General features: G+C 43.1%; 1 protein-coding gene across 2 annotated transcripts in view; it reads left to right on the plus strand.

The window, feature by feature from the left end:
- Nucleotides 1-15,369, plus strand: part of INO80 (INO80 complex ATPase subunit) — a 131,606-nt gene that overhangs the window by 31,662 nt on the left and 84,575 nt on the right. The window contains exons 5-8 of one of the 2 annotated variants that reach the window (XM_073348739.1): nucleotides 551-712; nucleotides 7,504-7,624; nucleotides 8,996-9,210; nucleotides 13,826-13,879. In XM_073348739.1, coding sequence (XP_073204840.1) covers nucleotides 551-712; nucleotides 7,504-7,624; nucleotides 8,996-9,210; nucleotides 13,826-13,879 — 552 coding nt within the window. The remainder of the gene's footprint in view (nucleotides 1-550; nucleotides 713-7,503; nucleotides 7,625-8,995; nucleotides 9,211-13,825; nucleotides 13,880-15,369) is intronic. The other variant, XM_073348740.1, reaches the window with a different exon arrangement.

Genomic DNA, 15,369 nt, shown 5'->3' on the forward strand with positions numbered 1-15,369 from the left:
TGTGTGTGTAAGATTCCTGTCTCTCTTTCATCATTGCTCCTCTTTTGTCCAGAATCATGAGGTTAAATTCCATATAGAATTTTTAGCTTTGTTACAGTAATAAATTTACTATATCCTTTTGTGAATCCAGCTGTGGTATTTCTGATCTGTTGCAGCACTAAGACGTGCAGGATAACCTGAACACTTGAAAGAAAAAATGCTTGCCATTTACTACCCCTTCAGTTTAATCAAGTGTCCCTTTAAAATCAAATAATACAAGAAAAGGAATTAGAATCAGTCGTATAACTAAAGGGAATGGTGTAGAAATTGCTGCTTTGGCTGCATATGAGGCATTCCATTTCTTAGGACAGACTAAGAAAACTATTTGTGTTTTGCATGGAAATGCTTCTTGGTGATTTCAATTAGGAAGCACTGTATGAATGGTAATTACTGCAGTTGGGCCAGTTCTGCAGTACTTAATTGGGTAAACAACTGCAGGAATTCTGCCTAAGTAAAAAATTCACTGTGAGGTGTGCTGTTGTAAAACTAGAGATGCTTTCACTCTTGCCAGAGCATCCTCCTGAGTGATGACTCCAGTGACACGGATTCACCAAGTGATGAGGATGGAGAGGAGGAGGAGGAGTTTTCTCTTAGCAGGGAGGAGCTTCATAATATGCTGCGATTGCACAAGTATAAGAAACTGCATCAAAGTAAATACAGCAAGGACAAAGAGGTAAAATCCCCAGAATGTGACACATTTCTCATGAATTTTTGACTCCCCCCCCCCCTTTTTTTTTTTTTTTAAATATGGTGCAATATTTTAATTGATCTTAAACTTGCTTACAGAACTGAGTGTAGTCTCTGGCAGACTAGGAAAACATCCTATTGTGCAGCACCCCAGGACAACCTAAAACTTGGTCCAAACAAACATAATTTAGTTTACAGGCCAATGGGCAAGCTGCTGACCTTACATTCTAGAATCCCCTATTCTGAGAATCCCTCAACATTACACAAACACCAATGCACCGGTGGTATCTCTCCTTACCCCAAACCCATGTACCTCCTCGCCAGAGCTAACTAGTGTCCTGAGACCAGAATTAACTCAGCAAGTGTGAGAAGTGTGGTGTTAAGGGATACATTTTGGTATAGCTAGCTGCAGCAGTTAAGGTTGAAATGGTATATTTAAACCACATGCAGCAATTCATGGCCCACACACAGCCTCTTTGCAATAAGAGAATAGTCATGAGCGCACTACTTTTTCAGCAGAGGTTTCTGTCCTCCCCCTCCTCCTCCTTTTTCTTTCTCCTGGTTTTGTTGGCTTTTCATTTTTCTCAGTCTTTTTCCTTTCTTCACTTTCCTTTTCACATTCCAGACACTGTTCTCCTCACGCACTTACAAATCCCTATAACTTTCCCTCACTAACTGTCCCTCTTTCTCTCCCCCTTTTGGGAGAAGAGGGGATCCTGCTGCTGTCACTGTACTTTTAGATCTCCCCAAATGTTATGGACCCTTCTGATTCCAACATTCCATCCCTTCTTACGTTAAATGGATGTTGCCCAAACTATTTTGCTTCTATTTGAATTGCAGTAGAAAGTGTGTGGAGGTAAACACTCCCTGTATTCCCCATTACATACTGACAAACCATAGTGCTGGGCCAGAGTCTGAAATGAAAATTGGTGGTCTCACTTCAATTTACTTGCCAATTCCACCACATGGGTGGAGAAATAGATGATTTTCCCACCCTTCTCATTGCTTCTGTCCAGTTTTCTCTGTCCCTGTTCATTCAGTGCAATCTTGTCAGTGAGTGGCCTCCTCCCTGCACCCCCTTGTGGCCTCAGGGGAGCCTGGCAAGCAGTCCCTTGGCTCAGTTTTCCCCCCTACAAGGAGCTTCTTAAATGTACTCCACACAGACTTTCGTAAGTCTAATGAGAGCAGCCCTCCAGTGACAGCAGCTGATCTTAGAGTCTGATTTTATTTGCATGAAGTTCTTCTACAGTGGCCTTTAGCTGGGAACAGTCTCTCTTCCCTGAGCATCCGTCCTTCAGCTTCCTGCTGCCTTTTATAGGGAAATCAGATGATCCCTGTTTAGTAACTAGGGTTGGCTGGCCTCACACCTCTAACCTTTAAGAGGCAAGCCACTTTTTTACAAATCACATATTCCATTTTGGGAAGAGGCCCCAATTTAACTCTGCATGCATTCATATTCTTGAAAGTGCAATATAGAACACAACTGTTAGGCCTTTTTAAAAAAATGAAGGCTGATTACGCTAGTTGTTGTTTTCAGACTGCAGTTCAAGGTACCATTTAGCTGAAACACCCACAATATTCGGTAGTTTGTCCCCAAGGAGGAAGAGAGAACATGCATACAAAAGACTTCTGTAACAAGTTTATTTTTGTGCCGGAAGTCTCACTACTTCTCCAAAAACTTGCCAGTTAACTGGAGCAGAAGATTAATCTGACAGTGTGTTCAGAAGTAAAATGTCAACTAAACTAGAGAGCAGGACAGAGATTTCCCTGTATCTGAAATTTGTGTACACCACTTAGTTATTATGGTGACTGGTACTTCAGAAGTGCTGATTTTAGAGACTATTTAGAAAAGCTGGATGAGCACAGGTTCATGGGACCGGATGCACTGCATCTGAGGGTGCTAAAGGAGTTGGCCGATGTGATTGCAGAGCTATTGGCCATTATCTTTGAAAACTCATGGCGATCGGGGGAGATCCCGGAAGACTGGAAAAAGGCTAATGTAATGCCCATCTTTAAAAAAGGGAAGGAGGAGGATCCGGGGAACTGCAGGCCCGTCAGCCTCACCTCAGTCCTTGGAAAAATCATGGAGCAGGTCCTCAAGGAATCAATTTTGAAGCACTCGGAGGAGAGGAAAGTGTTCAGGAACAGTCAGCATGGATTCACCAAGGGCAAGTCATGTCTGACTAACCTAATTGCCTTCTATGACGAGATAACTGGCTCTATGGATGAGGGGAAAGCAGTGGATGTATTATTCTTTGATTTTAGCAAAGCTTTTGATACGCAAAAGGAAAAGGAGTACTTGTGCCACCTTAGAAACTAACAAATTTATTTGAGCATAAGTTTTCGTGAGCTACAGCTCACTTCATCGGATGCATGGTCTCCCACAGTATTCTTGCCAGCAAGTTAAAGTACTATGGGCTGGATGAATGGACTATAAGGTGGATAGAAAGCTGGCTAGATCATCGGGCTCAATGGGTAGTGATCAATGGCTCCATGTCTAGTTGGCAGCTGGTGTCAAGTGGTGTGCCCCAAGGGTCGGTCCTGGGGCCGGTTTTGTTCAATATCTTCTTTAATGATCTGGAGGATGGCGTGGACTGCACCTTCAGCAAGTTTGCAGATGACGCTAAACTGGGAGGAGTGGTAGATATGGTGGAGGGTAGGGATAGGATACAGAGGGACCTAGAAAAATTGGAGGATTGGGCCAAAAGAAATCTGATGAGGTTCAACAAAGACAAGTGCAGAGTCCTGCACTTAAGACGGAAAAATCCCATGCACTGCTACAGACTAGGGACCGAATGGCTAGGCAGCAGTTCTGCAGAAAAGGACCTAGGGGTTACAGTGGACGAGAAGCTGGGTATGAGTCAAAAGCATGCCCTTGTTGCCAAGAAGGCTAATGGCATTTTGGGCTGTATAAGTAGGGGCATTGCCAGCAGATCGAGGGAAGTGATCATTCCCCTCTATTCGATATTGATGAGGCCTCATCTGGAGTACTGTGTCCAGTTTTGGGCCCCACACTACAAGAAGGATGTGGAAAAATTGGAAAGAGTCCAGCGGAGGGCAACAAAAATGATTAGGGGGCTGGAGCACATGACTTACGAGGAGAGGCTGAGAGAACTGGGATTGTTTAGTCTGCAGAAGAGAAGAATGAGGGGGGATTTGATAGCTGCTTTCAACTACCTGAAAGGGGGTTCCAGAGAGGATGGATCTAGACTGTTCTCAGTGGTACCAGATTACAGAACAAGGAGTAATGGTCTCAAGTGGCAGTACGGGAGGTTTAGGTTGGATGTTAGGAAAAACTTTTTCACTAGGAGGGTGGTGAAGCACTGGAATGGGTTACCTAGCGAGGTGGTGGTATCTCCTTCCTTAGAAGTTTTCAAGGTCAGGCTTGACAAAGCCCTGGCTGGGATGATTTAGTTGGGGATTGGTCCTTCTTTGAGCAGGGGGTTGGACTAGATGACCTCCAGAGGTCCCTTCCAACCCTGATATTCTATGATTTTTGACAACTGAAAATGTTCTGTCAACTATATATACTTTTTTTGTTTGACAACCTGAATATTAGTTAGTTGTACAGTCAAACCTCGCAATAACGCGCCCCGCGATAACAGAAATTCGGATGTAACACGATCATAAGTTGGCTCCCCTTTAAGGCCATAGTACTGTTCGTGTTTTGCCAGAATACTTTTTTTACAACATTTATAAATAAACCGCGTTCTTCCGGTCTTACAGGATAAAGTGACTCGTGGCCATTGCAGGCCCATTGCACTTAGTTCTCGGGTTGTACGTGTGTATGGTGTTTGCCTATTAACTTGTTATTAATTTCCTATATTTTAAAAAATATTTTACCGTTATGTATACGCCAGTTTGCAAATGCAAGTCGTTTTCTGCCCAAGAGAAATTGTACGCCCTAGATCAACTAAAGAAGGGCAAACAACAAACTCAGCTTGCTAGAGATCTAGGAATTAGCAAGTCCACCCTGTGAGGGTAGAAAAAAGAAGAAAAGCTCCGTAGCCTCCCCTGCATTCTTGAAGAGGAAACTGGTTTATAGTGTAAAAAGGTGAACGCCTAGATTCAGCCTTGTACCAATAGTTTGTCCAGGTTCGCTCAGAAGGAGTTCCCATTTCTGGGCTGCTATCTCTGCACGTTGCATTGAACAATGCTGGATATAGGGTCTTGGTCCAACTTTTCCGTCATCTACGCACGATGAAGGTCACGACGACGAGCCTGAATTTACAAGATTCATTGAGGACGATGTACGTTTAGCCGAAGAAGCACTCAGAGAATGAGCATAATCATCATGATATCCTCAACTGGTTTTCAGCAGATGACATCTGCCCCAAATATGGACTCATGTGAGATGATGTACTTGTTGCAAATGTCAGCGGAAAGAATAAAGCTGCACCACAACAGAGCCCGAAACCAGTGGCGCTAATGACGACGATGATGATGATGGCACCTTAACTCCCCCACCAAAAGTGTCCAAGGCAGTAAAGCACCTAGAAGCCAGTTTGAGGTGGCTGGAAACTCAAGATGTGGACAGCATGAAAATCCTCCAACTCAAAAGCATTCTTGACTTTGCTAGAAGCCAACAGTCCGTGGCAAATAAGCAGACCACACTAGATAGCTTTTTTTAGAAGTGATGAAATTTAAAATTATGGAGTCCTGCAACCAGATTGACTTTGCACTCTGCGCAATGATTAGTATAGTCGATTTCACATGTTTCTTTCATGTACATGTAATTAAATTACTACTTTTGTGTTTCAAACACGCTGGGATAACCGTTTTTTTTTTTTTTTTTTACAAGACTTAAACTGACCGGCTTGAAATGGTAAATTTTTGTAACCCCGCTATAAAGCGATCCTGCATTTATCGCGATATAATATTTTGGACCCCAATTATGACGTTATAGTGGGGTTTCACTGTACTTGGAGTAATTGCTTTTAACACTCTTTTCCTAGCCTGATTTATGGACACTCTACTTATGTTGTTGTCTGGAGAGTCATGGAAATGATGTAATTTCTGGATTAGATTATTAAAAACCAGATGCTGTACTCTCTTCATGCTTAAATGGATGCTATCCACTTCAATTAAAAATAAATTATTAAAAATAATTTCAGGTACTACATCTGCCCTGTGGTTTCTCAGGCAGCATTTATGGCACTGCAGTTGTTTCCCTATTTTTTTAAAATGTTTTCTTCAAATTGCTGTGTGAAACACCCACACAAACACCTAAGGACATTGATTGACTAGGTAGGAATGACTTCACACAAAATGCTATCTAATGCGCAAAGTATGCAAACTGGAAAAATAGAGCTTTTGTTTTTTCCCCACCTCTCATCTGTCAATTATAGTAATTGTATGATGATAACAAGTAAACACCTGTCTTCAAGCGGGTTGGAGTCTGTCTCAGAGGAGGGAGGAATTGGCCCCCACCCATTCTTGTAGAGGATTCTGTGTATGTGGTCCCTTCATGCCACCTCAGCATAGGACTCTATGTGTTAGGCTCCCGCTGTTGCTACCCTAACAGAGCTATGATGGAGTGGCAGCATTGAAATCTCCACCACACACACTTAGTCCTCTACTGGGTTGGTGCCCAGAGGAGTGGGGAGCACCCATTTGTAGGAATACCTGCCCTGGCTGCCACCCAAACGTATGAGTGCAGCCTTCCCATTCCCTCCTCTATTTTTTCTCTAGAGAGATTGAGGATGGGTTGGCCTCAGGTCCTTCCTTTACCCAAGAGAGAAGCAGTCGTGTCTGGTTACTCAGGCTCAGTACAATTGCAATGACTCTCACGAATACTGGCTAGCTGGGAGCTGCAAAGACAGGGCCTCCCCTTTCCCTGGCTGCTGAGAGATACTGTGGTGGCTGTGATTCCCTTCCTACCCAGAATGCACCAGAGGAAGCAGGAGCATCCTGCCCCTTCCTTGGTGTCTGGGGGTACACCTCAGAGGCCCTCTCTTTTCTCCATCACACTCAGGACAGCCAGGAAGACCCCCTCTTCCCTTGATGGTAGTGGTGACTCTTACCCCTCTCAAGATACAGCAGTGGCAGTAGTTGTCCCCTTCCCCCCCCCGCCCCCCAGCGAGCAGGTTCCTAGTCTGCTCTGGTGATGGGCATGGGGCTGTACATGGCTTTCTCCCTCTTTGGGAGCCTGTGTATAGTCTTGATAGACAACACTGCATTGGCTACACTGGCCATATTTTCACTCTTTGCAAACCTGAATGTTAGAAACATTACTTTTTAAAAAAAACGAAAACAGCGATTCTGACTTCATCATGTGACTGCAGGAGGTGAGGCCCTAGACATGTTCTCATAGTGTCTATGCTTTAATTTAGTGCAGCTTTTTGAGCACCCTATTAGCAACTTGGTTAGGAGTCTGATGGCTATGCCTGCTTTGCATAAAGTAGAGCAGATTTCAGCTATAAAATGGGAATGTGGCCTATAGTAACAATATAGGTTCTAACATGCAGTGTTCTACTTGGAGCCAAGCAGATGGATATTTGAATTTAGTTGGGGCATTGTATGCTGAGATCTGTAGGCTGTACAGACACTTCTTACATATTACTGTATTAGTGAGTAGGCTGCAATTCACTTTGTAGAGCTTTGGGAACCAAATCTGGCCAGTGGCTTTACTTTGGGCACCTTATCTTAATCCAGTTCAGTTTTAAATATGGAGGAGTACACATTTTTCAAACTTTTCTTCATGGACAATATTTGAATTTGTTTACTCATCTATATCTGCTAGCAGTTATGTTGCTTAATTGTTTACTTCTGCTTCAGTTGCAGCAATATCAGTACTACAGTGCAGGGCTACTCTCCACACATGATCCCTACTATGAGCAACAGCGCCATCTCCTAGGGCCCAAGAAAAAGAAGTTCAAAGATGAAAAAAAATTAAAAGGTGAGGTAACCCACCCTGTGTTACTAACTGGAGTTTGTGTGATTAGACTTGTCATATTGTATTTCCACTTACTAATAAACATTAATCTTCAGTACCACTGATGGTAGGTAGGTAGGCAATATAACATTTTCTAGAAAGAGCCTAAGACATAGGCTGTGGCTTATCCACTCCCCTCAGAGAGAGTTGATAGGAAAACTGGGATTAGAAATTTGGAGTTCCTGCTTCCTAGTCTTGGTCTCTGACAACTAGACTATGCCTGTCTCTGTAGAGCTAGAGCTAATCACCCTACAACCTATTTCATTACTCAATAATGTTTTGGAATCAACAGATATCATTGCATACTGTGGTTCTGGTACTCGGTTTTCTGGCAAATATAGCAAATGCTTGAAAAGCACAAGAAGTTGCCACATACCTGGATAGTTCTCCTTATAAGTATGATCCTTCCAAACAAGGAATTATGGGGACTGAGACCACAGTCTGGAAAGTGGAGGGATGTGTTAGGAAACTGCTGTCTGGGGTGAATTAAAATAGATCTACTTCTGACAACTCTCAGCTAAAGTTTCTCAGATGCATGTTTTTCAGGAAACACAGTTTCCTTTCTTGACTGAGCTGACAGCAGCTAGAAATCTGGGCGGAAACAGGAAGAGAAGGTTATGAATTATCAATGCAAAGTGGATTCTGCCTAGTGCAAGTACTGAAAGCCTGATCTATGTTCAAGAAGGTTATTTTGGCCTGCCTTCCTTCCTTCCTTCCTTCCTTCCTTCCTTCCTTCCTTATCGTCCTGCACATCCTTCTAGCTACATATGTTTTTCTCTCAGAAACTTACAGTGTACTTGGCTTTGCAGAATCTCTGCAGCTTACTTGTTAATTATCCGATCCTAGTGTCTGTTAGTTTCCTCTGAACACATGGTATCTGTACTAAATATAACTAGACATCTCTTTCAAATGACCAACAGCTTGGTTTGAGACTTATACTGAATGCTGATCTTGTTTTTTTTTTTTTTTTTTTTTTTAAATGTCTGTGACTAGAGCTTCACTCAAGGGCAGAAAAACATACCAGCTTCCAAGTATTTTAACTGTACAGGCATGTTTCCCTGGGGAGAGGAGTATCGAGTTCTCATCATTTTGCAATATCAGATTTTTCCTGTCTAATGGCTAAGTAATGAAAAGGTAGCTAGTGTTATGTATGGGTGGGCCCAAAATGGGATGAACATAAAACTACTCCTGGACCAGTTCCATTTTTGCTGGTCCCGTTTGTTGTTAGATATAAAGTGGCTAGGAAAGCAGGGCAAGGGAGGACATAGGAGTTGATGTGGAGGATCACAAATGACAGGAAAAGAAACTGATCTTGTGCCAATTGTTCCCATGCAGCCAAGTTGAAAAAGGTGAAAAAAAAGAGGAGACGGGATGAAGAACTCTCCTCAGAAGAGTCACCAAGACGCCACCATCACCAGACCAAAGTTTTTGCTAAGTTTTCTCATGATGCACCACCACCAGGGTCCAAGAAGAAGCACTTGACCATCGAACAACTGAATGCCCGCCGACGGAAAGTGTGGCTTAGCATTGTCAAAAAGGAGCTACCAAAGGTGAGCTTGGCCAATGGCATTGAATGGGGGATGCCAAGGCAGAGAAGGTTTGAGGAATCAGGAAGTCAGAATGCAGTCTGAGAGCTTTCTGTGGATCACCAGATATCACAATAATATTCCATACTCCATCTGTTGCTATGTTGGTGAGTGAGGTGCTCTTCCAACTTCTGTTTTTTTTTTAAAGTTTTCATTTAATTTTAAGTAGATAATCACTGCAAAGAGGAGGGGGAGCATTCCACAGAAACAAAGAAAAGGCTAGAGAAGAGGAGAATGGAGACAAAGGCAGAAGTGTAGGAGAGGAGGGAGCGATAGATGGGTTGTTCAGAAAATAAAGAACGTGTGAAGCAAGGCTTCTCTCTGAACTGGCTTAGCTGCTGCTCAACAGTTAAAGGAAAAATGAGTCGTCATACAAAGAGCACTCAATCACACTACCTTTACAGTGAAGAAAAATTATTTAAAGTAGTATTCAATAGAACACTGGTTGAAGGGTCTTTTAGAGAACCTTGTACAACTTGTATTGAAGTGTGCTTGCTTAACAAAACTAACCGGCCAGGGCCAAATGGAGACTTTTATAGTTAAAAATTTTTTTCAGGGAGTCTTGTTTTATACTTATACTTTTTTAGTATTTTGTAATAACACACTAATTGATCTAAACTTTGTAGCAACTGCAACTCAGGTGAGATTGGGGAGATAAAGAGGGACAATTTTAGCCATAATGTGCAGAGAGAACTGTGCCTGCTTCTTCAAGTATGTGTCTGAGTGGATCTCACTGTGCAAGATTGGAGTCTTTTGAATAGCAATGTCCGTTGGGGCCGTTCATGAGCCCTGTGCCTCCTTGTGTTCCATATGAAGGCTGGGGTGGCTATGACCTTCCCTCAGTTCCCTTGCCGATAGCAGCAAGACAGAATCTGGTGAGCTCCAAGTAAGTCTTCAAAAAACTGTTCAGAACTCTTCTGATCCACCTGACTTACGACTGCTCTGCACAATATTTACTCATCTGTACTGAGTACAGATGGTGAGACCCAGTCTGTATAAGCCCTTCACCCCTTTACAGGGCCCCTCAGCATGGCAAGTTTGAAATCTGGGGGCTCAAGCCTGTCCTTCCTCTGATAGACTAATTCTGTTCCAAGACAGCCACAATGGGTGCCTCTTGTTTGGGAGAATCCCAAGCATATGCTTGGTGTACCTGTTGATTTGTGCATTCTTATAAAAAATATGGGATGTGTGGTTGAAATTCCATCACTTGGATCCTTCAGATCGTGAAGAGATGGGCAGAGTCTTGGTATCAGACAAGCCAGCTTCCTCCAGGACCCCATCTAGGACACATGTGACACCATCGCTGAGAAGGAGGCACTGAGAGAAGACCTGGAACTGGTCTAGGCACTGAAGGAGTCTCCACTGGCACTACAGACACCTCTGGTACTGAAGTCCAGCACTGAAACAGACTGCTCCAAACATGAGGGCAAAGACCCTAGCTTGGAAGTCAGTGACTTTGCACAAAGACAGACCACTAAAACCTCAGGAGAGGGAACCACCAAACCCTGTTTGGCATTGAGAAGGCACCACTCCAATTCTAGCAGTGCACCTTTCAGTGTCGAAACCTACAGCTGAACCAGGGTTGTGTGAAGTACACTGGAAGAACTAGGATCGTCCGAGGCATCCACCAGTACCAGTGCAGAGCCTGGTATCTTGGCGCTATATACCTTGGTGTCACCCCTAAAGGATACTTATTCCACCTCTCCATCACCGGGACATATGTTCTCATCTCAGTTGAGCCAGAGGACCTTCTCCTCTGAGATCCTTGTGACATTATTGAGCAACTAGCTGGTTCTCCCTACCGGGCTCAGCTGCCGTCTTGTCAGGAGTGGCATTGGACTACTCAATACCAGATAAGACAACCATACCCATAGGTAGTATAGTATTCCACTGTGGCCGTATTGGGCTTACTGAGGTCCACTTTCATATGCCTCTTAAAGCAGGTTTCCAACTCATTTCAGGAAAAGGAAAAGATTGCTCTCCCGAGTAGTATCCCTGGCCAGACCACTGGTGACACCTGGAAAGAACTAGGAAGAACCAGATGTGGGGGCAGAGCAACACCAGTGTCCTGTCTCACCACCTAAGGACCTCTCAATTTCATCATGCAATGAAGCAGTGTCTTTGGCATGGATACTGGCACCCAGATGACTTCAGTTCATTCCAGAGCTGCTTAGGAGAGTCACAGAGACTCTGGGAAATATAGGCACCTGTCATACCGGAGAAATCTCCTAAATTGTTTGATATTTTGACACCTTCTGGTCCAGCCAGAATCACGTTCCCCATAAATGAAGGGCTGCATGACCCTTCTAAAGCCCTGTGCCAAAAATCGGCCATGATAACAGCTATTGTAAAGTGAATAGAGAAGCAGTACCAGGTCCCTCAAAAAGGGTTTGTGTAATTTACACCCATCCTACCCCTAGCTGCTTAATAGTCTTGATGATAAAGGAAAAATCAAAATTGAACAAGAGTGCTCCCAAAGGCAAGGATCAAAAAGGCTTAATCTATTGGAGAGGAAATCTTACTCCTCTGCCTCCCTGCAACTGCAAGTGGCAAATTGCCAGGCCCTCCTGGCCAAATAAGAATCTTTTTGATGTGGAATAGAGTAATGCCTTTCCTGTCTAAGATCCTGTCTGACAACAGGGAAGAGCTCAATCAAGGAGGGCCAATTGGTGGCCAAGATCATTCTCCAGATTGCAGTGGACACTCTGACACCATGGTAGATCTATGGCCACAGTGGTGACAATGCACAGAACATTGTGTCTTCAGGGGGCAGGGATCCCTAGGGAAGTACAGCCCAAGACTGAGGACCTGCCTTTTGAAGGCATGGAATTATTTAACGAGTGAATGGACAGTGCTCTACACTCATTAAGACTTTAAAGCCATCTTGCTCTCCCTAGGGATTTACACCCTAACATCAGACTGCAAACTGTAGTGCCCTTAACCCCAGTTGAGGCAAAAGGTCTTAACCATTCCAGACATCCTGACTATCTTGCCAGAAAAAGCCTAGTCCTGCAGAGATAGTCAGCCTTCCTTTTCCTTGGCAAGGCACCCCTCTCGTACCATACGTCAACAAATTTGACAAGGCTTTTGAGAGCCCATCAGATCCAGTCCTGAAATCATGACCTTCAGAAGCCGTCTAACTTCATTCCAACATCTAACTTCATTCATGCCGTAACATCGGACAGACAGATACTAGAGATCATCACCCTTGGCTACCCCATCCAGTTCCATTCTTTGCTCCTTTCCCATCCCTCTTTAGGGACCCTTGTTACAAGCGGAAGTGGTTTTGTTACTTCATCTAGGAACCATAGAGGAAGTGCCCACCAATTTTCTGGGGAAGAGGCTTCTTTTTCTGGTATTTTCTTATCCTGAAGAAGAAAGGAGGCAGGGTCTATCCTAGACCTAGAAGACTCAGATACATATGCCATCTCGGGCTCAGGATGGTAACTTTTTGCCTCCGTCATTCCATCTCTTGAAGCTCAGGACTGGTTTGTGGCTCTCAGCTTGCATAAGTCTGAATAACTATCCATCTGGCCCACAGGAAGTACCTAATCACAGTAGAATCCAACCATTACCAGTACAGGGTGCTGTCCTTTGGCTCTCCAGCACTAAGAATTTTCACAAAATGCCTGGCAGGGGTGGCAGCACATTTAAGGAGAAAGGGTATCCATGTCTTCTCATACCTGGACGACTGGCTGATCAGAGGCAAGTCACAGCAGGAGCAACAGCCTAGAGTACGACCTTTCCCTGTTTTCCCAGCTAGGATACCTTGTGAACTGCAAGAAATCTTTTCTTACACCATCACAGATGATAGAATTCATAGGAGTTTTGATCAACTCATGATCGGCAAGAGCTTATCTCCCAGAAGACAGGTTTTGGTCTCTCCAGTCAATGACAAACAACCTAAAATCAAATCCAACAATGACAGTGCATGCATATCTGGAGCTGCTAGGCCATATATTGGCATGTGATGCTACTAGATGTAACTGTCTGTCCTTGCAAATGTGAAAGAGTTCAGTGTACTTGCTATCCAATATCATATGAACGAGTCACTGTCCTGCCTCAAGTTGAGCAAGAACGCACTTTGTGGCTGGACCCAAAGAGTGTATCAAAAGGGGTACCATTCTTTGCCCTCTTCCCAACAATGACACTTCTCACACATGCCTCAAAGACAGGTTGGGGTGCCCAACTAAATCATCTGCAGAGGCAGAGGACCTGGTCCCAGGATGCCTGAAACTATACATGAAATAGTAAGCAAGGAGTCTATCGTGAAAAGAGGGTTAGTGGGACAGCTGAATTGTACTGTTTTTTAAGTTTGTTTTACATGTTTCCTTTAACTGTTGCAATACATGAGTGTGCCTCCAGTTGCCAGGATGAAAGCCATTCTAATACTTCTGAGGAAGGCAGAAATCCCCATAATGTTTATGATTATATAATTGAAGACTGTATTGTAATGCAGTTATATAGTGCTTTAAGTTTGTGTGTGTATGGTGTTTAAAAAATGGATAATTACCTTATAAAACATTATCAAACCATAATCCCTTAATTAATGGGTATATGAAATTTTGTCTTGTTTTAGGCATACAAGCAAAAAGCTTCAGCACGCAATCTTTTTCTAACCAACAGCAAAAAGGTAAGGGTGGTTAAGCTTTGTTTTCATATTATATCTTGTGCAAAAAAAATCTGCATGTTCCTGTTGTCTCTTCTTAAGTCATTGCTAATATAGCAATTATGGTAGCACATAATTTGTTGTTTTCATTACAGATCCTCTTCCTCTCTCTCCAGTTTTTAACTTATCCATTTATAAGTAGGAATATGACTATTTGCTGTTGGTGATTTCAGTCCAGCTCTTTGGGCTTGATCCAAGGGTCATTGAAGTAAATTGAAAGCTCCCATTGACTTTGGTGGGCTTTTGATCAGGACCCGGGTGAGCAGATGTTCACATCACCAACAATTAGAGGTAGTCTCTCCGGATTGGAATTGGATCACTTTTGCGGGGTCGTATTGGGAATATTGTACTTGCATAGCCACTGTCAAATCTACATCCATCCTTTAGATGGAGATCTTCACACTCCAGGTCTGTCTGTGTGCTGTGTTCCATAAGCAATAGATGCACTTTAAAAAAATAAAACATGGATTTTTGGAGATTTGGATCTGTTTTATTTTTGGTGGTAAGAGCTACTTTGAGAATTTTTAGTTCGCTGTTCTTTGAGACAATAAACTGACTCCATTATAGATCACTTTATTGTCTTTTTTTTTTTTAACTAAGGTCTGATCCTGCACATAGTTATTCACATGCTTAACTTTACTACTGTGAGTAATCCCATTGAAATTGATGGGGCTACTCGTGGTAGTAAAGTTAAGCGTGTGCATAAATGTGTGTAGGATCAGAGCCTAACAATTGAGCAGATTTCTGTATAGGTGATTCCAAAACAAATTTATTAATAAATATTCTTAAATCTTTTGGCTCAGCAGATGAGAAGTGCCCCTGTTTGTAGTACGGAAAGTTATTTTTAAAGAGCATTTGATGTTGGCTTTCTCAGCATGTGCAGTAAAATTTTTCTCTGAGATTGTGAGGTGCACATCTAAGGAAGTGCATAGCTAACTTAATTAGCTAGTGAGAAGTGTCGTGAAATATATTGCTGTGAATCAGTAGGAACAACTAGAGATGGGGGAAGGACTCCCACTGACTTTATAAAGTGTGAATAGATTGAGGGAGGGGTTTCTGGGTACATTTATAAGATATTCGGGAGAGGTGGCATCTCCTGTGCATTTTAGGAGCTTTACAACAGGCAGGTTCTTTCCAGCATGCTTACTAAAGTACATGGAACAGGGTGTTCTGGTGGTATGTGGATGAGTAGTTGGAGATTACAATATTTACAGCAGCTGTTGTCTACCATTTGCCAGCCTGCAGAGCTGCAAAGCTCTGGTGAGTGAAGCTGTGCTCTGTTTTCTTCAAAACACACAGCCATACCCACATACCAATTAATATAAATTAAGGCTTCAGGACTGAGCTCTCAAAAGTCAGGAAATGCCAAAGGTAAGGTAAGGTTGCACATACATCCTTAACTCTGCCCCGTGTGTGTGTGTGTGTGTGTATATAAATATGCATGCGCACTAAAA

This window comes from Lepidochelys kempii, chromosome 6 (genome assembly GCF_965140265.1).
Source record: "Lepidochelys kempii isolate rLepKem1 chromosome 6, rLepKem1.hap2, whole genome shotgun sequence".
In the NCBI taxonomy this organism is placed as follows: domain Eukaryota; kingdom Metazoa; phylum Chordata; order Testudines; family Cheloniidae; genus Lepidochelys; species Lepidochelys kempii.